The sequence below is a fragment of the Nerophis ophidion genome, linkage group LG17 (genome assembly GCF_033978795.1).
Source record: "Nerophis ophidion isolate RoL-2023_Sa linkage group LG17, RoL_Noph_v1.0, whole genome shotgun sequence".
NCBI classification, from domain to species: Eukaryota; Metazoa; Chordata; class Actinopteri; order Syngnathiformes; family Syngnathidae; genus Nerophis; species Nerophis ophidion.
In genome coordinates this window covers 8,253,030-8,278,087 of record NC_084627.1, presented here as the reverse complement: position 1 = coordinate 8,278,087, position 25,058 = coordinate 8,253,030, and the positions used below count along the sequence as shown (strand labels likewise).

Here is a 25,058-nt window from a genome sequence, read left to right as displayed (position 1 = left end):
TTAAACTCGAACAATTTAGAGATGGCTAAAATGTTGTATAATTTTGTCCGCTAAAGCTCGATTAATTTAAAGGGTTTAAATGTGTAATTTTGTTGACTTAATCTCGAACAATTTGGAGGGCTAAAATGTTGTGTAATTTTGTTGATTTTTTGACTCAATCAATTTAGCTGATTAAGATGTGTAATTTTGTTGGCTAAATCTCGATCAATTTAGAGGGCTAAACAGTTGTGTAATGTTGTTGACCTAAACTCGATCAATTTAGCTGAATAAAAGGTTGTGTAATTTTATTGGTTAAAGCTTAATCCATTTAGAGGGCTAAAATGTATCATTTTGTTAACTTAATTTCAATCAATTTAGAGGGATAAATTGTATCATTTTGTTTACTTAATTTCGATCAATTTAGAGGAATAAAATGTTGTGTAATTTTGTTGATTTAACATGATCAATTTTGAGGGCTAAAATGTTGTGTATTTTTGTTTACTTAAACTCTGATCAATTCACAGAGCTAAAATATGTAATTTTGTTGGTTAAAGCTCAGTCAATTTAGAGGTCTAAAATGTGTAATTTTGTTGACTTAAATTCGATCAATTTAGATGGCTAAAGTGTTGTGTAAGTTTTCTTAACGTAAACTCGATAAATTTTGATGTCTAAAATATGTAATTTTGTTGACTTAAACTCGATTAATTTAGCTGACTATAGTGTGTGATTGTGACGGCTAAAGCTCGATCAATTTAGACAGCTAAAATGTGTAATTTTGTTGACTTAAACTTGAACAATTTAAAGGGCTAAAATGTGCAATTTTTTTGACTTAAACTCGATCAATTTAGACAGCTAAAATGTGTAATTTTGTTGACTTAAACTCGAACAATTTAGAGGGCTAAAATGTTGTGTAATTTTGTCCGCTAAAGCTCGATTAATTTAGAGAGTTTAAATGTGTAATTTTGTTGACTTAAACTCGAACAATTTGGAGGTCTAAAATGTTGTGTAATTTTGTTGATTTGTTGACTCAATCAATTTAGCTGATTAAGATGTGTAATTTTGTTGGCTAAATCTCGATCAATTTAGAGGGCTAAACAGTTGTGTAATGTTGTTGACCTAAACTCGATCAATTTAGCTGAATAAAAGGTTGTGTAATTTTATTGGTTAAAGCTTAATCAATTTAGAGGGCTAAAATGTGTCATTTTGTTAACTTAGTTTCGATCAATTTAGAGGAATAAAATGTTGTGCCATTTTGTTTATTTAACATGATCAATTTTGAGGGCTAAAATGTTGTGTATTTTTGTTTACTTAAACTCTGATCAATTCAGAGAGCTAAAATATGTAATTTTGTTGGTTAAAGCTCAGTCAATTTAGAGGGCTAAAATGTGTAATTTTGTTGACTTAAATTCGATCAATTTAGATAGCTAAAGTGTTGTGTAAGTTTTCTTAACGTAAACTCGATAAATTTTGATGTCTAAAATATGTAATTTTGTTGACTTAAACTCGATTAATTTAGCTGACTATAGTGTGTGATTGTGACGGCTAAAGCTCGATCAATTTAGACAGCTAAAATGTGTAATTTTGTTGACTTAAACTTGAACAATTTAAAGGGCTAAAATGTGCAATTTTTTTGACTTAAACTCGAACAATTTAGAGGGCTAAAATGTTTAATTTTCTTTACTTAAACTTGAACAATTTAAAGGGCTAAAATGTGTAATTTTGTTGACTTAAACTCGAACAATTTAGAGATGGCTAAAATGTTGTGTAATTTTGTCCGCTAAAGCTCGATTAATTTAAAGGGTTTAAATGTGGAATTTTGTTGACTTAAACTCGAACAATTTGGAGGGCTAAAATGTTGTGTAATTTTGTTGATTTGTTGACTCAATCAATTTAGCTGACTAAAATGTGTAATTTTGTTGGCTAAATCTCGATCAATTTAGAGGGCTAAATAGATGTGTAATGTTGTTGACCTAAACTCGATCAATTTAGCTGAATAAAAGGTTGTGTAATTTTATTGGTTAAAGCTTAATCAATTTAGAGGGCTAAAATGTATCATTTTGTTTACTTAATTTCGATCAATTTAGAGGGCTAAAATGTATCATTTTGTTTACTTAATTTCGATCAATTTAGAGGAATAAAATGTTGTGTAATTTTGTTGATTTAACATGATCAATTTTGAGGGCTAAAATGTTGTGTATTTTTGTTTACTTAAACTCTGATCAATTCACAGAGCTAAAATATGTAATTTTGTTGGTTAAAGCTCAGTCAATTTAGAGGTCTAAAATGTGTAATTTTGTTGACTTAAATTCGATCAATTTAGATGGCTAAAGTGTTGTGTAAGTTTTCTTAACGTAAACTCGATAAATTTTGATGTGTAAAATATGTAATTTTGTTGACTCAAACTCGATTAATTTAGCTGACTATAGTGTGTGATTTTGACGGCTAAAGCTCGATCAATTTAGACAGCTAAAATGTGTAATTTTTTGACTTAAACTCGAACAATTTAAAGGGCTAAAACGTGTAATTTTGTTGACTTAAACTGGAACAATTTAGAGGGCTAAAATGTTGTGTAATTTTGTCCGCTAAAGCTCGATTAATTTAGAGAGTTTAAATGTGTAATTTGTTGACTTAAACTCGAACAATTTGGAGGTCTAAAATGTTGTGTAATTTTGTTGATTTGTTGACTCAATTAATTTAGCTGATTAAGATGTGTAATTTTGTTGGCTAAATCTCGATCAATTTAGAGGGCTAAAATGTATCATTTTGTTTACTTAATTTCGATCAATTTAGAGGGCTAAAATGTATCATTTTGTTTACTTAATTTCAATCAATTTAGAGGAATAAAATGTTGTGTAATTTTGTTGATTTAACATGATCAATTTTGAGGGCTAAAATGTTGTGTATTTTTGTTTACTTAAACTCTGATCAATTCACAGAGCTAAAATATGTAATTTTGTTGGTTAAAGCTCAGTCAATTTAGAGGTCTAAAATGTGTAATTTTGTTGACTTAAATTCGATCAATTTAGATGGCTAAAGTGTTGTGTAAGTTTTCTTAACGTAAACTCGATAAATTTTGATGTGTAAAATATGTAATTTTGTTGACTCAAACTCGATTAATTTAGCTGACTATAGTGTGTGATTTTGACGGCTAAAGCTCGATCAATTTAGACAGCTAAAATGTGTAATTTTGTTGACTTAAACTCGAACAATTTAAAGGGCTAAAACGTGTAATTTTGTTGACTTAAACTGGAACAATTTAGAGGGCTAAAATGTTGTGTAATTTTGTCCGCTAAAGCTCGATTAATTTAGAGAGTTTAAATGTGTAATTTTGTTGACTTAAACTCGAACAATTTGGAGGTCTAAAATGTTGTGTAATTTTGTTGATTTGTTGACTCAATTTAGCTGATTAAGATGTGTAATTTTGTTGGCTAAAGCTCGATCAATTTAGAGGGCTAAACAGTTGTGTAATGTTGTTGACCTAAACTCGATCAATTTAGCTGAATAAAAGGTTGTGTAATTTTATTGGTTAAAGCTTCATCAATTTAGAGGGCTAAAATGTATCATTTTGTTTACTTAATTTTGATCAATTTAGAGGGATAAAATGTTGTGTAATTTTGTTGATTTAACATGATCAATTTTGAGGGCTAAAATGTTGTGTATTTTTGTTTACTTAAACTCTGATCAATTCAGAGAGCTAAAATATGTAATTTTGTTGGTTAAAGCTCAGTCAATTTAGAGGTCTAAAATGTGTAATTTTGTTGACTTAAATTCGATCAATTTAGATGGCTAAAGTGTTGTCTAAGTTTTCTTAACGTAAACTCGATAATTTTGATTTCTAAAATGTGTAATTTTGTTGACTCAAACTCGATTAATTTAAAGGGCTAAAATGTGTAATTTTGTTGACTTAAACTCCAACAATTTAAAGAGCTAAAATGTGTAATTTTGTTGACTTAAACTCGAACAATTTAGAGATGGCTAAAATGTTGTGTAATTTTGTCCGCTAAAGCTCGATTAATTTAAAGGGTTTAAATGTGGAATTTTGTTGACTTAAACTCGAACAATTTGGAGGTCTAAAATGTTGTGTAATTTTGTTGATTTGTTGACTCAATCAATTTAGCTGATTAAGATGTGTAATTTTGTTGGCTAAATCTCGATCAATTTAGAGGGCTAAACAGATGTGTAATGTTGTTGACCTAAACTCGATCAATTTAGCTGAATAAAAGGTTGTGTAATTTTATTGCTTAAAGCTTAATCAATTTAGAGGGCTAAAATGTGTCATTTTGTTTACTTAATTTCAATCAATTTAGAGGGCTAAAATGTATCATTTTGTTTACTTAGTTTCGATCAATTTAAAGGAATAAAATGTTGTGTAATTTTGTTGATTTAACATGATCAATTTTGAGGGCTAAAATGTTGTGTATTTTTGTTTACTTAAACTCTGATCAATTCAGATAGCTAAAATATGTAATTTTGTTGGTTAAAGCTCAGTCAATTTAGAGGTCTAAAATGTGTAATTTTGTTGACTTAAATTCGATCAATTTAGATGGCTAAAGTGTTGTGTAAGTTTTCTTAACGTAAACTCGATAAATTTTGATGTGTAAAATATGTAATTTTGTTGACTCAAACTCGATTAATTTAGCTGACTATAGTGTGTGATTTTGACGGCTAAAGCTCGATCAATTTAGACAGCTAAAATGTGTAATTTTGTTGACTTAAACTTGAACAATTTAAAGGGCTAAAATGTGTAATTTTGTTGACTTAAACTCGAACAATTTAGAGATGGCTAAAATGTTGTGTAATTTTGTCCGCTAAAGCTCGATTAATTTAAAGGGTTTAAATGTGTAATTTTGTTGACTTAAACTCGAACAATTTGGAGGGCTAAAATGTTGTGTAATTTTGTTGATTTGTTGACTCAATCAATTTAGCTGATTAAGATGTGTAATTTTGTTGGCTAAATCTCGATCAATTTAGAGGGCTAAACAGTTGTGTAATGTTGTTGACCTAAACTCGATCAATTTAGCTGAATAAAAGGTTGTGTAATTTTATTGGTTAAAGCTTAATCAATTTAGAGGGCTAAAATGTATCATTTTGTTTACTTAGTTTCGATCAATTCAGAGGAATAAAATGTTGTGTCATTTTGTTGATTTAACATGATCAATTTTGAGGGCTAAAATGTTGTGTATTTTTGTTTACTTAAACTCTGATCAATTCAGAGAGCTAAAATATGTAATTTTGTTGGTTAAAGCTCAGTCAATTTAGAGGTCTAAAATGTGTAATTTTGTTGACTTAAATTCGATCAATTTAGATAGCTAAAGTGTTGTGTAAGTTTTCTTAACGTAAACTCGATAAATTTTGATGTCTAAAATATGTAATTTTGTTGACTCAAACTCGATCAATTTAGCTGACCAAAATGTGTGATTTTGACGACTAAAGCTCGATCAATTTAGAGATGGCTAAAATGTGAAATTTTGTTGACTTAAACTGGAACTATTCAGAGGGCTAAAATGTTGTGTAATTTTGTCCGCTAAAGCTCGATTAATTTAAAGGGTTTAAATGTGTAATTTTGTTGACTTAAACTCGAACAATTTGGAGGGCTAAAACGTTGTGTAATTTTGTTGAATTGTTGACTCAATCAATTTAGCTGATTAAGATGTGTAATTTTGTTGGCTAAATCTCGATCAATTTAGAGGGCTAAACAGATGTGTAATGTTGTTGACCTAAACTCGATCAATTTAGCTGAATAAAAGGTTGTGTAATTTTATTGGTTAAAGCTTAATCAATTTAGAGGGCTAAAATGTGTCATTTTGTTAACTTAATTTCGATCAATTTAGAGGGATAAAATGTTGTGTCATTTTGTTGATTTAACATGATCAATTTTGAGGGCTAAAATGTTGTGTATTTTTGTTTACTTAAACTCTGATCAATTCAGAGAGCTAAAATATGTAATTTTGTTGGTTAAAGCTCAGTCAATTTAGAGGTCTAAAATGTGTAATTTTGTTGACTTAAATTCGATCAATTTAGATGGCTAAAGTGTTGTGTAAGTTTTCTTAACGTAAACTCTATAAATTTTGATGTCTAAAATATGTAATTTTGTTGACTTAAACTCGATTAATTTAGCTGACTAAAGTGTGTGATTTTGACGGCTAAAGCTCGATCAATTTAGACAGCTAAAATGTGTAATTTTGTTGACTTAAACTCGAACAATTTGGAGGTCTAAAATGTTGTGTAATTTTGTTGATTTGTTGACTCAATCAATTTAGCTGATTAAGATGTGTAATTTTGTTGGCTAAATCTCGATCCATTTAGAGGGCTAAACAGTTGTGTAATGTTGTTGACCTAAACTCGATCAGTTTAGCTGAATAAAAGGTTGTGTAATTTTATTGGTTAAAGCTTAATCAATTTAGAGGGCTAAAATGTGTCATTTTGTTAACTTAATTTCGATCAATTTAGAGGGCTAAAATGTATCATTTTGTTTACTTAGTTTCGATCAATTTAGAGGAATAAAATGTTGTGTAATTTTGTTGATTTAACATGATCAATTTTGAGGGCTAAAATGTTGTGTATTTTTGTTTACTTAAACTCTGATAAATCAGAGAGCTAAAATATGTAATTTTGTTGGTTAAAGCTCAGTCAATTTAGAGGTCTAAAATGTGTAATTTTGTTGACTTAAATTCGATCAATTTAGATGGCTAAAGTGTTGTGTAAGTTTTCTTAACATAAACTCGATAATTTTGATTTCTAAAATGTGTAATTTTGTTGACTTGAACTCAATCTATTTTGAGGGCTAAAATGTTGTGTAATTTTGTTTACTCAATCAATTTAGAGGGCTACATAAAATGTGTCTTTTTGTTGGCTGAAGCTCGATCAATTTAGAGGGCTAAAATGTTGTGTAGTTTTGTTGACTTAAACTCGATCAAATTAGCTGACTAAAATGTTGTGTAGTTTTGTTGACTTAAACTCGATCAAATTACCTGACTAAAATGTTGTGTAATTTTGTTGACTTAATCAATGTAGAGGGCTAAATAAAATGTGTCATTTTGTTGTTTAAAACTGGATCAATTTAGAGGGCTAAAATGTTGTGTAGTGTGGTTGATTTAAACTCGATCAATTTAGCTGACTAAAAGGTTGGGTAATTTTGTTGGTTAAAGCTTGATCAATTTAGAGTGCTGAAATGTGTAATTTCGTTGACCTAATTTCGATCAAGTTAGAGGGCTAAAATGTTGAAAGTTTTCTTAACGTAATCTCGATAAATTTAGCTGTGGCTACAGATGTAGCTTACCACCACCAGGTGTGAATGAATGATGGGTTCCCACTTCACTGTGAGCGCTTTGAGTATCCAACAATAGAAAAGCGCTATATAAATCTAATCCATTATTATTATTATTATTATTATTAATTTTGTTGACTTAAACTCAATCTTTTTCGAGGCCTAAAATGTGTAATTTTGTTGACTCAATCAATTTAGAGGGCTAAAATGTTGTGTAGTGTTGTTGATTTAAACTCGATCAATTTAGCTGACTAAAAGGTTGGGTAATTTTGTTGGTTAAAGCTTGATCAATTTAGAGTGCTGAAATGTGTAATTTCGTTGACTTAATTTCGATCAAGTTAGAGGGCTAAAATGTTGAAAGTTTTCTTAACGTAATCTCGATAAATTTAGCTGTGGCTGCAGATGTAGCTTACCACCAGCAGGTGTGAATGAATGATGGGTTCCCACTTCACTGTGAGCGCTTTGAGTATCTAACAATAGAAAAGCGCTATATAAATCTAATCCATTATTATTATTATTATTATTATTAATTTTGTTGACTTAAACTCAATCTTTTTCGAGGCCTAAAATGTGTAATTTTGTTGACTCAATCAATTTAGAGGGCTAAAATGTGTAATTTTGTTGACTTAAACTCGATTAATTTAGAGGGCTAAAATGTTGTGTAGTGTTGTTGACTTAAACTCGATCAATTTAGCTGACTAAAAGGTTGGGTAATTTTGTTGGTTAAAGCTCGATCAATTTAGAGGGCTAAAGTGTTGTATAAGATTTCTTAACATAAACTCGATTAAATTTAGAAGGCTAAAATGTGTAATTTTGTTGACTTGATCTCCATCTATTTCGAGGGCTAAAATGTTGTCTAATTTTGTTTACTCAATATATTTAGAGGGCTAAATAAAATGTGTCATTTTGTTGACTTGAACTCAATCTATTTCGAGGGCTAAAATGTTGTTTAATTTTGTTTACTCAATATATTTAGAGGGCTAAATAAAATGTGTCATTTTGTTGGCTGAAGCTCGATCAATTTAGAGGGCTAAAATGTTGTGTAGTCTTGTTGACTTAAACTCGATCAATTTAGCTGACTAAAAAGTTGGGTAATTTTGTTGGCTAAAGCTTCATCAATTTAGCTGGCTAAAATTAGACTTAAAACTGAAATAGATTTTTATCAAAAGATTAAAAGTAAATTCACAGTTGGTCCCAAGAACCTTCAAATTGTTTATTTTTCCTGCCATGATGAACTTGTGTTTTCTCCTCCACAGCGCTGTGACCTTTCTATCTTTGACCTCATCGGTCTGGAGGGCCGCGTGACCCGGTACCAGGCGGACGGCTTTGCGCCCAACCACAAAGTCAGTCGCCAGCTAATCCAGGAAATAGTGGAGTCTCCCGCTCCCCCGCCAAGACCCCGACGGATCAGCATGAAAGTCAACAGGTAGAGAAGGAGAACGTGATGTTTCCTGCCCGCTGCTGCTTAAAGGGGAACATTATCACAATTTCTGAAGGGTTAAAACCAATAAAAATCAGTTTCCAATCTCAAAATTTTACCCATCACGTAATATCCCGAAAAACGGCGTGGCCACACAGAAACAAACATGGCGAATAGCACAGAAAGGTATAGCGATATTAGCTCGGATTCCGACTCGGATTTCAGCGCCGTAAGCGAGTCAACAGATTACGCATCTATTGAAACGGATGGTTGGAGTATGGAGGCAGGTAGCGAAAACGAAATTGAAGAAGAAACTGAAGCTATTGAGCCATATCACGACAGACAGCGGCACGGGAGGAAACGAGGACGAATTCGGCGATCGCCTTCTAACCAACGATTGGTATGTGTTTGTTTGGCATTAAATGTGGGTGGAGGGAAAGGCGGGATGCAAATATAGCTACAAATGAGGTATAATGATGCAATGTGTACATACAGCTAGCCTAAATAGCATGTTAGCATCGATTAGCTTGCAGTCGAGCCGTGACCAAATATGTCTGATTAGCACACTCCACATAAGTCAATAACATCAACAAAACTCACCTTTGTGCATTCATGCACAACGTTATAAGTTTGGTGGACAAAATGAGACAGAAAAAGAAGTGACATAAATCAGGTCTTAGCCAACATATCCAGGGGGTTTACCTGGCTCGTCTGCGGGAACAGACTGCCGTCGTCCCTGAACAGCTCGCACTGCGGTAGATTCAGTGGTGGTCTATTTTCCAATATTGCAGATTTCTTTGACTTTATCGTTGGAAATGCATCTGCTTTGAGCGTCGCAGGATATCCACACATTCTTGCCATCTCTGTCGTCGGTAAAGTGTGCGGAACAAACAAGGGACTTTCGCATCTTTTGGCCAGTGGTGCAACTTGATTCCGTCTCTGTTGGTGTTGTTACACCCTCCGACAACACACCGACGAGGCATGACGTCTCCAAGGTACGAGAAAACAGTCGAAAAAACGGAAAATAACAGAGCTGATTTGACTTGGTGCGTGTAATGAGATGGAGAAAATGGCGGATCGCTTCATGTTGTGACGTCACGGCTGAAAGGTCATCAGGCGATCAAATGAAAGGCGTTTAAATTGCCAAATTCACCCTTTTAGAGTTCGGAAATGGGTTAAAAAAACATATGGTCTTTTTTCTGCAACATCAAGGTATATATTGACGCTTACATAGGTCCGGTGATAATGTTCCCCTTTAAGGAATGGTCTTCTTTGATGTTGTAGGTTCTTCCATCCGCCTCCCAAAGGTGACAACCGTTCAGCCGCGCCAACAAACAAACCCACCTGCTCCGTGCTGCCCGCAGCTCAGACGCCCAAACCTCCATCCCCTGAGCTCTCAGCTCCACCCACGTCTTCACTGCCTGCTCCTGCACCCGCTCCCGCACTTCAACAAGGCATGTCACACACTTCTGGCTGGAGTCTGACCCTTCTTCTTAGTGTTTCCTCTTCCTCTTTCAGTCGTGTGTTCGGTAGCGACCACTCCCACTCCCACACCTCGCTCCTCCCTGCCTCAAACGGCTGTGAGGTCCAGCGCTCCCAAGCCAGTACTGACCGTGCGTCCTCCCCCCGCTCCTTGTGCCACCGGCATACCCGCTCACCCCAGTCCAAACACCAGCAGCATCATGCCTCAGAGGGTTCTGCTCAGTCCGGATATGCAGGCCAGGCTGCCATGTAAGTGTTTCAAGTCAGTCTTTTTCTAACTGTGGTACGTGGGCTCCATCTTGTGGTAGAGTGTTTAATTGACACTATGTCATGTTACAGTGGCCAAAATATTAAATGTACTTGTTAAAGGGGAACATTAGCACAATTTCTGAAGGGTTAAAACCAATAAAAATCAGTTCCCAGTGGCTTATTTTATTTTTCGAAGTTTTTCTCAAAATTTTACCCAATCAGTCCAATCCACTCCACTTTATTTATATAGCACATTTAAACAACAAGAACATTTCCAAAGTGCTGCACAGCCATGTTAAAAACAATATTAAAAAACAATATTATGCTCCACCAATGACTGATCCATCCATCTCCTACCGCTTATTCCCTTTTGGGGTGGCGGGGGGCGCTGGCGCCTATCTCAGCTACAATCGGGCGGAAGGCGGGGTACACCTTGGACAATTCTTCAGAGTTTGCACTGGCTCCCTGTTAATTTTAGAATTGATTTTAAAACATTGCTGTTTGTTTTTAAATCTTTACATGGACTGGCACCTAAATATATCTCGGACCTTATCCAAATTTACATTCCTGCGCGCGCTCTGAGGTCCGAGAGCCAGTTCCAGCTCGTGGTGCCCAAGACCAGACTTAAGACCAGGGGAGACAGGGCCTTCTCTGTGGTCGGCCCTAAGCTCTGGAACACTCTGCCGCTCCATGTTCAAACTGCTTCCACAGTGGAGTCTTTTAAGTCTCGTCTTAAGACCCACTTTTATTCTTTGGCTTTTAACACTACGTGAGTTGTGTGGTCCTCTGTTCTCTGTTGTCCTCTGTGTTTTTTATACACTTTGATTTCTATTTTACTGTTTTAATTGATTTTACCCTTTAAAATAGTTTTTAATCATATTTGTGTTTATATTGTTTTTATTGGTTTTATATTTATTTATTTTTTGTTTTTATTCAGTCATTGGTGGAGCAAAATATATATATATATATATTTTTTTATTATTATTTTTTTTTACAATTGTTTTTAACATGGCTGTGCAGCACTTTAGAAACGTTATTATTGTTTAAATGTGCTATATAAATAAAGTGGATTGGATTGGATTGACAAGTCGCCACCTCATCGCAGGGCCAACACAGACAGACAACATTCACACTCACATTCACACACTAGGGCCAATTTAGTGTTGCCAATCAACCTATCCCCAGGTGCATGTCTTTGGAAGTGGGAGGAAGCCGGAGTACCCGGAGGGAACCCACGCATTCACGGGGAGAACATGCAAACTCCACACAGAAAGATCCCGAGCCTGGATTTGAACCCAGGACTGCAGGAACTTCGTATTGTGAGGCAGACGCACTAACCCCTCTGCCACCGTGAAGCCCAATGACTGAATAAAAACAAAAAATAAATAAATATAAAAACAATATAAAAATAAATATGATTAAAAACAATTTTAAAGGGTAAAATCAACCATCACGCAATATCCCGAAAAACGGCTTCAAAGTGCCTGATTTTAACCGTTGTTATATCCACCCCTCCATTATCCTGTGACGTCACAGCGTGACCACACAGAAGCAAACATGGTGGATAGCACAGAAAGGTATAGCGATATTAGCTTGGATTCAGACTTTGATTTCAGCGGCGTAAGCGAGTCAACAGATAACGCATGTATTGAAAAACGGATGGTTGGAGTGTGGAGGCAGGTAGCGAAAACGAAATTGAAGAAGAAACTGAAGCTCTTGAGCCATATCACGACAGACAGCGGCACGGGAGGAAGCGAGGACGAATTCGGCGATCGCCTTCTAACCAACAATTGATATGTGTTTGTTTGGCATTAAATGTGGGTGGAGGGAAAGATGCAATAATGATGCAAATAACGATGCAAAATGTACATACAGCTAGCCTAAAAAGCATGTTAGCATCGATTAGCTTGCAGTCATGCCGTGACCAAATATGTCTGATTAGCACACTCCACATAAGTCAATAACATCAACAAAACTCACCTTTGTGCATTCATGCACAATGTTATAAGTTTGGTGGACAAAATGAGACAGAAAAAGAAGTGGCATAAATCATATCCAGGGGGTTTACCTCGCTCGTCTGCCGTCGTCCCTGAATAGCTCGCACTCCGGCAGATTCAGATGTGGTCTATTTTCCAATATTGCAGATTTCGTTGACTTTATCGTTGGAAATGCATCTGCTTTGAGTGCCGCAGGATATCCACACATTCTTGCCATCTCTGTCGTAGCATAGCGGTCGTCTGTAAAGTGTGCGGAACAAACGAGGGACTTTCGCATCTTTTGGCCACTGGTGCAACTTGAATCCGTCTCTGTTGGTGTTGTTACACCCTCCGACAACACACCGACGAGGCATGATGTCTCCAAGGTACGAGAAAACAGTCGAAAAAACGGAACATAACAGAGCTGATTTGACTTGGTGCGTGTAATGAGATTGAGAAGATGGCGGATCGCTTCATGTTGTGACGTCACGGGTGAAAGGTCATCGCTCGACAGGCTATCAATTGAAAGTCGTTTAAATCGCCAAATTCACCCTCTTAGAAAAACGCAAATGGGTCAAAAAAACATACGTTTTTTTTCTTCTGCAACATCAAGGTATATATTGACGCATACATAGGTCGGGTGATAATGTTCCCCTTTAAAAGCAACTCCTGCCATGTTTTTAATGAACACTTTGGCCTACTATGCTACTGTATTTTAATCTTGCTCATTTATTTAAAAAAGAAAAGGTTTGGGAGCCAATGCTTCAGACCGATCCCTTAAAGCAGGGGTGTCCAAACTTTATCCACTGAGGGCCTCACACTGGAAAATCAAAGCAAGCGGTGGCCATTTTGATATTTTTTATTTAAAAAACACAATACAATATATTTATAAAAAATATAAATTTCGGCCTCCACTCAGGCTTGATCCCAGGGACTCCCAAGGGTTTTGGTCAAAAAAATATTAAAAATGTGTCATTATTTAGTATTATTTTTTTATTATTATTCAAGTTTTAAATCTCTAGATCAACATTAGGTCTATCTGTCAATATAATGATTTAAAAGATTTAAGTTGTATGCTCTTTTTGTCACAAAATATGCAATATTTTCACCCAATGGTTTTTTTAAGTGGAATATTTGAGATTATATAATAATTGGAGCATTAAAAAGGTCAATAACTCATAACACTATTGAGTTTTAATTATTATTTTTTGAGCAATGACACTTAAAAACTAATCACACTAAAATGATTGGGGATCCAAAAGGGTCCTACTCATTAAAGTGTTATAAAATAAATTATACATTTTTTTTACCGTTTACTTTTAACACAATAATCTTGAGATCAACTTCAGATCTATCCGTTAATTATAAGTTTTATTGTTGTTTATGTTTTTTGTTTGTTCGTTTTAGGCCCTTCTTTAAAAAAACAGCTCAGTTTTTTATATGGCAAACTCAAAATATGCAGCATTATCCCCCAAAAATATCTCAAAGTGGAAAATTTAACGTGACGTAATTGGAGCCTTGAATAGGTCAATAACTCATGACATTGATTTTGATTCGTTATTATTTTTTAAAGAAAGAAACAGCCTGCATGGCAGCTTTGTGTTGTTAGAGTAAACATTTCAACATTTTCTTGTTACATTTCACCCGTTTGCTCCTAATTTTTCCACTTAAAAATTTTTTCAATCGTATTTTTAAAATGTGCCATGGAGCCGTTCAAAAATTGGCCCCCGGGCCGTACTTTGGACACCCCTGATCTTGTGATACAGTGTTTAATACTCGATTACTGTTGAAACTATGTAATGTTACAGTGGCCAAAATATTAAATGTACTTGTTAAAAACAACTTCTTACTTGTTTTTAATGAACACTTTGGCCTACTATGCTACTGTATTTTAATCTTGCTCGTTTATTTGTAATATTTTTCTGCGGTGGTGCTTGTTGAAAAAGGTTTGAGAGCCACTGCTTCAGACCGATCCTCAAAAGGATGTGCCAGTTGTTTATTCCCGCAATCTTCCTCTTTCCTGTGTGTCCTCAGCTGGTGAGGTGGTGAGCATAGCACAGCTGGCCTCCCTGGCGGGAAGACCGGTGTCGTCGTGTCAGGGCAGCAAACCTGTCACCTTCCAACTGCAGGGCAACAAGTTGACCCTCTCAGGAGCGCCCATCCAAGTCCAAGCACCGCCCCCTCGCCCCGTTCAGGGTATTTTTGCTACTTAATTCCCACTTTATTTCCTTGCTTGCATCTGCACATGTTTTCTATTTCTATGATGGTAGTAGGGTTGTACGGTATACCGCTACTAGTATAGTATCGTGGTACTAATGAATCAAAACGGTACTATACTCTGTTGGAAAATTACCCGTTCCCCATTTATTTTATTTATTTTTTAACAGGCATGACAGCGTGTTGTCACGTGGTGACTTTGCTGGTTTTACGAGCAGAGGAGCATGTTCGGCAGCGCACACACACAGAGTACTTACAAGCAGACACAGTGTGTAGACAGAAAAAGGAGAATGGACGCATTTTGGTTTAAAAAGTAAAGATAAAGGTGAAGCTACAACACTGAAAGAAGAGTTGCTTTAAGACATCCATCCACAGTCTGCAGTGTCTTACTTACTTCTAAATCACTAATCTTCGTCTCCATGGCGACAAATTAAGTAAGTTATTATAAGTGTTATTATCACCGGAGGACGAGGAATAGCTAAACGTGCTTCACTACACACTGTAGGTGAATAGCTTACCGGCATCACCGCTAACAAAAGATTGTGCTCCTCAATGTAAACAAAAACCATGGGTGGATCTACACTTGACATCCACTGTAATGATACCAAGTACAAGAGCGTATCTAAAGTAAAGTAAGCGTAAAGTGTGGCGAAATTATTCTCTGCATATGACCCATCCCCCTTGAGCACTCCCTGGGAGGTGAGGGGAGCAGTGAGCAGCAGCGGTGGTCGCGCCCGGGAATCGTGTTTGGTGATTTAACCCCCAATTCCAACCCTTGATGCTGACTGTCAAGCAGGGAGGTAGTGGCTCCCATTTTTATAGTCTTTGGTATGACTCGGCCGGGGTTTGATCTAGTCAATACTACTATGATTACTTTGATATTTTTGATCATCACAAAATCTTTTTCCCTTTTTTTAAAATTCATATTGTGTTTATAAACTCAGGAAATACTTTGACTTTGAATATGACCAATGTATGGTCCTGTTACTACTTGATATCGCATCGATACCTACATTTGCGGTATCATCCAAAGCTGATGTAAAGTATCAAAGAAGAGAAGAATTAGTATTTATTACATTTTAACAGAAGTGTAGATAGAACATGTTAAAACAGAAAATAAGCAGATATTAACAGTAAATAAACAAGTAGATGAATAATATTTTTTTACAGTTTGTCCCTCATAATGTGTACAAAATAGTAAGTGTATAAATGACACAATATGTTACTGCATATGTCAGCAGACTATATAGAGGTCTTTGTTTGTTTATTTACTACTAAAAGACAAGTGTTCTAGTATGTTCACTATTTTATTTAAGGACTAAATTACAACAATAAACATATGTTTCATGTACCCTAAGATTTTTTTATTAAAATGAAGCCAATAATGCCTTTTTTGTGGTTCCCTTTATTTCGAAAAGTATCGAAATCCATCCAAAATATTGGTATGGGGACAACCCCACATGGTAGCCATCCTTATACTTGAAAAATGATGAATAAATCCCTTGTTTTGCTGAATGCAGGCAGTGTGATGCACCTGGTGTCCAGCGGGGGACAGCACCACCTCATCAGCCAGACCGCCCAGGTGAGCATCCAGAGCCCCGCCGGCGCCAAGCCCGTGCCTGCAACCACCCCTGCACAGCGCCCGCCCCTCAGCGCTTCTCAAGGTGTCAATGGCGTCCTAACTTCTCGCCGCACTTTGACACCCGCAAATCTTTCAACGCTTTTCGATTTCCTCCCAGTGCCCTCCTCGTCCGTGGTGAGCAGCCCCGGCGTGGTGAAGATCGTCGTGCGTCAGGCACCAGGCAAGGAAGGGGGTCCGGTGCCCACCCTGGCTGTGGCCCCGTCGCCTCGTGTGACTTCCCTGCACCCCCACCCAAACTCTGCCCCTATTCGGATCGCGGCGACGCAGCAAGTAGCCCAGCGCACCCCCGGTCCTGCCACCGCCACCTACACTCTAGCTCCTCCCAGAACCTCCAACACCACACCAAACCAGTCCCACCCCCGGCCCCCCATTGTGAAAATAGTCAAGCCTCCTCCGCCTTGCACAGAGAAGCCAGGTGAGAGAACTTCAGCTCTTTTTCTTTCTCGACCACACACACTGATAACTAAATATAGGGCTGGACGATTAATCGAATTTAAATTTCGATTACGGCTTCTCACGATTAGGAAAATATAATACTGTATTTCCTTGAGTTTCCGCCGGGTATATAGTATGCGCCTGCCTAGAATTACTGCCGGGTCAAACTCGTTTCGCAAAATAATTAGTGTATGTCTAGAATTTCCGCCGGGTCAAACTCGTCACGTCACAAGTGACACTTCACCTGTCATCATTTTCAAAATGGAGGAGGCTGATTTCAATCATTTGAAATCGCATAAAGGGAAGAAGATTAAGAGCTATTCAGTAGGATTTAAGGTCCAAGCTATTGAAGATGCTAAGAAGAACAGTAAGCAGCTATGTTTTATTAATATACCGTAGCTGCGTGTGTCAAATATGAGTCATTAAATGACTCCCGCCTCCTGGTGGTAGAGGGCGCTAGTGATCCTTCTTGCGACTACTCGGCTGCAGAAGAAGTGACAACAAGCAGCAAGAGTGAGCAGCCATCGTTTATTTTTTCCTCTCGCCTGGACTTTTAACATGGAGGATTATATATCTAAAATAAAACAGTTTTCTAAACTGGACTTTCAATAAAAACAGGAGGTAATAAAGGAAGATCTCCATTGAGACGGAGAGACTTTTAAAACTGAAGATAAGGAAGACTTCTATAAACAAGTTATCGATGCTTTTGATCAGAAGGAGCTGCGCATGGACTTCATTTATAAGTAAAGGTAAGACCATAATAACGTTTTGTTTTTTTATTTAAATGTGCTTTTATTGATGGTATCCTTACATCACACTCCAATTTATAAGCGCAGGCCTAAATTTACCGCATGCCTTTGGTAAGCGCCGGAGTGAGAAGAGGTTTTAAAATAATTAGCGCATGCTTGCCTTTACCGCATGCCTTTGGTAAACGCCGGAGTGAGAAGAGGTTTTGAATTAATTAGCGCCCCGGTGGAAATTCAAGGAAATACGGTAATCTACAAAAATGAATGTGGCGTGCAACATGCATGCACATTCCGGAGCTTGTGGCGATGGAACTGTTGAGAATGTTACAATTAGGGATGGGTATCGTTCACATTTGAAGTCATATGGTACCAATTCCTGGCACATGGCAATCGATACCGCTTCCCAACACTACCAATTTTCTGCGCTTTTGTAAGTCCTAATAAATATAAATTGTTTTTGATAACAAAATCAAATTTTGTTCATTGCAGCATTTAAAAATATAACTGCTATCTTGTTATCACTTTTCTGAGTCTCATCTGCAAGTAAAACAATAAGTTCCCATCTGCAGCCCACTTTCTAAAAATATTAAAAACAAAACAAAGTGGAATAAAAGAGCAAACAGGTGAAACGTAACAACGCAGGCTGTTTTTTTTTCCCTTTAAAACTGCTATCGTTCAGAAAATAATAATGATTCAAAATCAATGTTGTTGTGAATTATTGACCTAATTAATGCTCCAATTACTTCACATCAAATATTGCGCATTGAAATATTTTTGAAGAAAACATTGCACATTTTCTTTAACAAAAAGGGCATGTAATAAATGATAAATTGGTTATACTTGTATGGCACTTTTCTATCTTTAAGGTACTCAATGCGCTTTGACACCTATTTGCATATTCACCCATTCACACACACACATTCACACACTGATGGCGGGAGCGGGAGGGTGAAGTGTCTTGCTCAAGGACACAATGGACGTGACTTGGATGGTAGAAGGTGGGGATTGAACCGCAACCCTCAAATTGTTGGCACGGCTGCTCTCCCAAGTGTGCCATGCTGTCCCCATAAAACAAAAAAAAACATTTAAAAAAATAATAACATTTTGAAGAGCAAATGAGTGGGAAAATAAAAGAACACGTCTGCGAGAAGTATAGAATGTCGCCATGGTTACTACTTTTATTTGACAACGCTAGTATGCCTAATCAATAATCACAAAACTCCACAAAAAACGTAAGGCACGGGATTAAGGTTATATCAGGGGTGTCCAAACTTTTTCCACTGAAAGCCGCACGCGGAAAATTAAACCATGCGGGGGCCATTTTGATATTTTTCCTTTTCAAACCATAACAAAATATATGGATTTTTTTATTTACATTTTTTTTTTTACTTTAAGGGCACCCGGGGACCATAAAGCGTCTCAGTCATTAAAATGTTAAAAACAAGTCAAATTATCATTTTTTTTAATTTTTTTATTTAACGTTTACACTAAATCTCTATATCAACTTCAGGTTGATATAAAGTAAAAAAAAAAAAAAGCCTTTTCTGTCAAAGACAACTTTGTTTTTTTATAGTAAAACTGAAATATTTCCCCCACCGCCCAAAACATTCAGAAAGCAAGGTTTGATGTGAAGTAATAGAAGCCCTAAAAAGATCAATAATTCATTATTATTTTTGAGTAATAACAGAGAAAAGATTAAAATCCCACTAAATATCTTTGGGATCCAATTTGTCCCCCACTCATAAAGTGATACATTTCTAATATTATTTTTTTTTTTTACTTTCAACACTTAAGTTATGAGATCAACTTCAGATATATCTGTCGATTTTACGTTTGAACTATTATTTTGTTTGTTTTATGCTCTTTTGTCAAAGAAAACATTGTATTTATATGGCAAACACACAATATATGCAATATTTTCCACATAAAACATTTTCAAGTGAAATACTTGAAGTAAATGAAGGTTTGAATAGGTCAATAATTCATTATAATACAGATTTTTTAAAATAGACAACATTGCAACTTTTTCTAGTTAGATTTAACCTCATTCCACTCTTTTTAATATATTTTTTACATTTTTACAAGAACATTTCCAGAATGTGTGGCGGGCCGGTAAACTATTAGCTGCGGGCCGCAAATGGCCCCCAGGGCTCACTTTAGACCCTCCGGGGTTATACAGATCATTCATTCCTCTTCCCCTCCTCGCTCTCTCAATTGTATAAATGTTTACGTGTCTTCAGTCAGCGTGACTGTCTTCACTCTATTTGGTCCTCCAGCTTCATCCTCGGCTTCAGCGGAGGCCTCATCATCGCCAGTGACCAGCACCAAGCCCAGCGCTGCCGACCCCACCACCACCACCACTACCACTACCACACCGGCCCCCAGCAGCAGTCAGACCTCAGTTGGTGCCAAGGAGAAAGCCAAAGTTCAGCCTCTCCCCAGAAAAGCACCTCGTCCACCCGCCCGCTCCCCTTTCTACATTGTAAGCAATCCTACTTTATACGTGCGCCAACATGGCAGCTGTTAGACACCATGTGGACGTCGACTTGCCACCCTGACTCCTAATTCCTCTTCCTCTCTCGCTCGCCAGCCGTCGCTGGCACACAGCCTCAAGCGGCAGCGTGAAGACAAACTCGACTCCATCTTCAGAATCAACCAGCGTCGCTGTGCCGCGCAGCCCGCGTACGGCAAGGAGGTTCTGGACTTCCTGACGTTTCTGCCCGGGCCCCGGCCCTCGCCGGCCGCCCCGCGCCCCGCCGAGGCCGAATGGGGTCGCTCGGGCCACAGCAGCTGCTCGCTGTCACAGGAGCGACACAAGATGGACTTCTGGTGTCACAGCCACTTCGTAAGAGACGCCATCCACAGCATCGAGGAGAGGCTGGAGCTGCTCACCGACATCGTGGACCGGTACGATCCTGATTGCTTTACTTGGTCACGCTTTCCTCGGGGTCATTAAAAAGCTTTCATAGTCAATAAACGGAGTTTGCCAAAATAAAGGCCTTAGATGGCATTTAAAAGCACTCCATTGGATTGCTGATGGCAGAAAAATACAATCACACATGCTATTAGCTAATCACAAAGGGAGGCGGCAGTTACCCGTGCCAAATTTCTTTGGCATCACTAAAAGCAATTTCCGCTGTCGGCACGAGGCCGCCACAACTGGCAGCTGCTGCTACTAATAGAGATCTTTTTTTTTAAAATAAATTCTCAGATTAAACAGTCTTGTGAGCCAATTTCAATTTGCTAGAGAGTTAGGAAAGGCAACTTATTTTAATTTATAGACCACAGTTTGTACACAAGACAATTCCGAGTGCTTTACAGGAAATGAAACCAAGGAAAAATAATTCAGATTTAAATCAGAAAATACAATGATCATAAAAATTATTAAAATTAAAAATGCATAATTAAAAGTATTTTCATTGTCAACCTTGAGGCATGTCTCACATTTTCAGGAAGACTATTCCAGAATTTAGGAGCATCAAACTGAATTGCATATTCACCGTGTTCAGTCCTGACTCTCGGCACCAGTAGGAGACCACTCCCTGAGTTCCTCAGAGCTGAAGAGGGTTTATATGGTTCTAAATTAGACTTAGACAAACTTTAATGATCCTCAAGGGAAATTGTTCCACACAGTAGCTCAGTTACAAAGGATGGAAAGGAAAAGGCAGGTTTAAAATAGACTAAAAATGGTACGGTAGTCATGTCAGATGTGTTCTTTGGCACAAGACCATGAAAAGACTGGACACAAGGGGATCTGTTTTAAAGTATTTTCTCCGAGCAACAGTAGGTGACTTAAGCACTGGACTAATGTGGTTGTATGTCCCGGTTGTAGTCAGGACTCGAGCAGCAGCATTTCAGATGTACTGCATCTGCTTTACAGCTGGTTTAGAGAGCCCAGTGAGGAGGCCATGACAGTAGTCCAACCTGCTGGAGACCAAGGCATGGACTAGTCTGGTTTAGACTTTGTTCCTCTGATTTTACAAACGTTTGTAGAAAGCTGCTGATGTTATTGACTTCATGTGGCCGAGTCCATTATTAGCCCTAGATTTATAAACTGATTATTTGGTTTCAGGGTGAGGGTCTCAAGGTGACTAAAAATAGTTTATCTTTGCTTCTGTTGGCCAAAGACAATAATCACAATGTGGTCTGAGTTTAGATGAAGAAAACAGTTTTGCAACCACACACTGATCTGTTCCATGTAGCGACAAAGTTGGTCAACAGGCCCGTGTTCACCTACAGTCCGTGACACCTAGATCTGACCTTCACCTACAGTCAGTGAGACCTAGATCTGACCTTCACCTACAGTCAGTGACACCTACATCTGACCTTCACCTACAGTCAGTGACACCTAGATCTGACCTTCACCTACAGTCAGTGACACCTAGATCTGACCATCACCTGCCATCAGTGACACCTAGATCTGACCTTCACCTACAGTCCGTGACACCTACAGCTGACCTTCACCTACAGTCAGTGACACCTAGATCTGACCTTCACCTACAGTCAGTGACACCTAGATCTGACCTTCACCTACGGTCCGTGACACCTAGATCTGATCTTCACCTACAGTCAGTGACACCTAGATCTGACCTTCACCTACAGTCCGTGACACCTACAGCTGACCTTCACCTACAGTCAGTGAGACCTAGATCTGACCTTCACCTACAGTCAGTGACACCTAGATCTGACCTTCACCTACAGTCAGTGAGACCTAGATCTGACCTTCACCTACAGTCAGTGACACCTAGATCTGACCTTCACCTACAGTCCGTGACACCTAGATCTGACCTTCACCTACAGTCAGTGACACCTAGATCTGATCTTCACCTACAGTCAGTGACACCTAGATCTGACCTTCACCTACAGTCCGTGACACCTACAGCTGACCTTCACCTACAGTCCGTGACACCTAGATCTGACCTTCACCTACAGTCCGTGACACCTACATCTGACCTTCACCTACAGTCAGTGAGACCTACATCTGACCTTCATCTACAGTCAGTGACACCTAGGTCTGACCTTCACCTACAGTCAGGGACACCTACATCTGACCTTCACCTACAGTCAGTGACACCTACATCTGACCTTCACCTACAGTCCGTGACACCTACATCTGACCTTCACCTACAGTCAGTGACACCTAGATCTGACCTTCACCTACAGTCCGTGACACCTAGGTCTGACCTTCACCTACAGTCAGGGACACCTACATCTGACCTTCACCTACAGTCAGTGACACCTACATCTGACCTTCACCTACAGTCCGTGACACCTACATCTGACCTTCACCTACAGTCAGTGACACCTAGATCTGACCTTCACCTACAGTCCGTGACACCTAGATCTGACCTTCACCTACAGTCAGTGAGACCTACATCTGACCTTCACCTACAGTCAGTGAGACCTAGATCTGACCTTCATCTACAGTCAGTGACACCTACATCTGACCTTCACCTACAGTCAGTGAGACCTAGATCTGACCTTCACCTACAGTCAGTGACACCTAGGTCTGACCTTCACCTACAGTCAGTGACACCTAGGTCTGACCTTCACCTACAGTCAGGGACACCTACATCTGACCTTCACCTACAGTCAGGGACACCTACATCTGACCTTCACCTACAGTCCGTGACACCTAGGTCTGACCTTCACCTACAGTCAGGGACACCTACATCTGACCTTCACCTACAGTCAGTGACACCTACATCTGACCTTCACCTACAGTCCGTGACACCTACATCTGACCTTCACCTACAGTCAGTGACACCTAGATCTGACCTTCCCCTACAGTCCGTGACACCTAGATCTGACCTTCACCTACAGTCCGTGACACCTACATCTGACCTTCACCTACAGTCAGTGAGACCTAGATCTGACCTTCATCTACAGTCAGTGACACCTACATCTGACCTTCACCTACAGTCAGTGACACCTACATCTGACCTTCACCTACAGTCAGTGAGACCTAGATCTGACCTTCACCTACAGTCAGTGACACCTAGATCTGACCTTCACCTACAGTCCGTGACACCTAGATCTGACCTTCACCTACAGTCAGTGACACCTAGATCTGATCTTCACCTACAGTCCGTGACACCTAGATCTGACCTTCACCTACAGTCCGTGACACCTAGATCTGACCTTCACCTACAGTCCGTGACACCTAGATCTGACCTTCACCTACAGTCAGTGACACCTAGATCTGATCTTCACCTACAGTCCGTGACACCTAGATCTGACCTTCATCTACAGTCCGTGACACCTACATCTGACCTTCACCTACAGTCCTTGACACCTAGATCTGACCTTCACCTACAGTCAGTGACACCTACATCTGACCTTCACCTACAGTCAGTGACACCTACATCTGACCTTCACCTACAGTCAGTGACACCTACATCTGACCTTCACCTACAGTCCGTGACACCTAGATCTGACCTTCACCTACAGTCAGTGACACCTAGATCTGACCTTCACCTACAGTCCGTGACACCCAGATCTGACCTTCACCTACAGTCCGTGACACCTACATCTGACCTTCACCTACAGTCAGTGAGACCTAGATCTGACCTTCACCTACAGTCAGTGACACCTACATCTGACCTTCACCTACAGTCAGTGAGACCTAGATCTGACCTTCACCTACAGTCAGTGACACCTACATCTGACCTTCACCTACAGTCAGTGAGACCTAGATCTGACCTTCACCTACAGTCAGTGACACCTACATCTGACCTTCACCTACAGTCAGTGACACCTAGATCTGACCTTCACCTACAGTCCGTGACACCCAGATCTGACCTTCACCTACAGTCCGTGACACCTAGATCTGACCTTCACCTACAGTCAGTGAGACCTAGATCTGACCTTCACCTACAGTCCGTGACACCTACATCTGACCTTCACCTACAGTCAGTGAGACCTAGATCTGACCTTCACCTACAGTCAGTGACACCTAGATCTGACCTTCACCTACAGTCCGTGAAACCTACATCTGACCTTCACCTACAGTCAGGGACACCTACATCTGACCTTCACCTACAGTCAGTGAGACCTACATCTGACCTTCACCTACAGTCAGTGAGACCTAGATCTGACCTTCATCTACAGTCAGTGACACCTAGGTCTGACCTTCACCTACATTCAGGGACACCTACATCTGACCTTCATCTACAGTCAGTGAGACCTAGATCTGACCTTCATCTACAGTCAGTGACACCTAGATCTGATCTTCACCTACAGTCCGTGACACCTAGATCTGACCTTCACCTACAGTCAGTGACACCTAGATCTGATCTTCACCTACAGTCAGTGACACCTAGATCTGACCTTCACCTACAGTCCGTGACACCTACATCTGACCTTCACCTACAGTCAGTGAGACCAAGATCTGACCTTTACCTACAGTCAGTGACACCTAGATCTGACCTTCACCCACAGTCAGTGACACCTAGATCTGACCTTCACCCACAGTCAGTGACCCCTAGATCTGACCTTCACCTACAGTCAGTGACACCTAGATCTGACCTACACCTACAGTCAGTGACACATAGATCTGACCTTCACCTACAGTCAGTGACACCTAGATCTGACCTTCACCCACAGTCAGTGACACCTAGATCTGACCTTCACCCACAGTCAGTGA

General features: G+C 38.7%; 1 protein-coding gene across 1 annotated transcript in view; it reads left to right on the top strand.

The window, feature by feature from the left end:
• The window catches only part of srcap (Snf2-related CREBBP activator protein), an 87,491-nt gene that overhangs the window by 42,458 nt on the left and 19,975 nt on the right, over positions 1-25,058 (top strand). Inside the window, 8 exon segments of the mRNA XM_061876047.1 lie at positions 8,503-8,672; positions 9,951-10,120; positions 10,185-10,397; positions 14,408-14,569; positions 16,111-16,254; positions 16,330-16,647; positions 19,690-19,895; positions 20,004-20,320. Coding sequence (XP_061732031.1) covers positions 8,503-8,672; positions 9,951-10,120; positions 10,185-10,397; positions 14,408-14,569; positions 16,111-16,254; positions 16,330-16,647; positions 19,690-19,895; positions 20,004-20,320 — 1,700 coding nt within the window.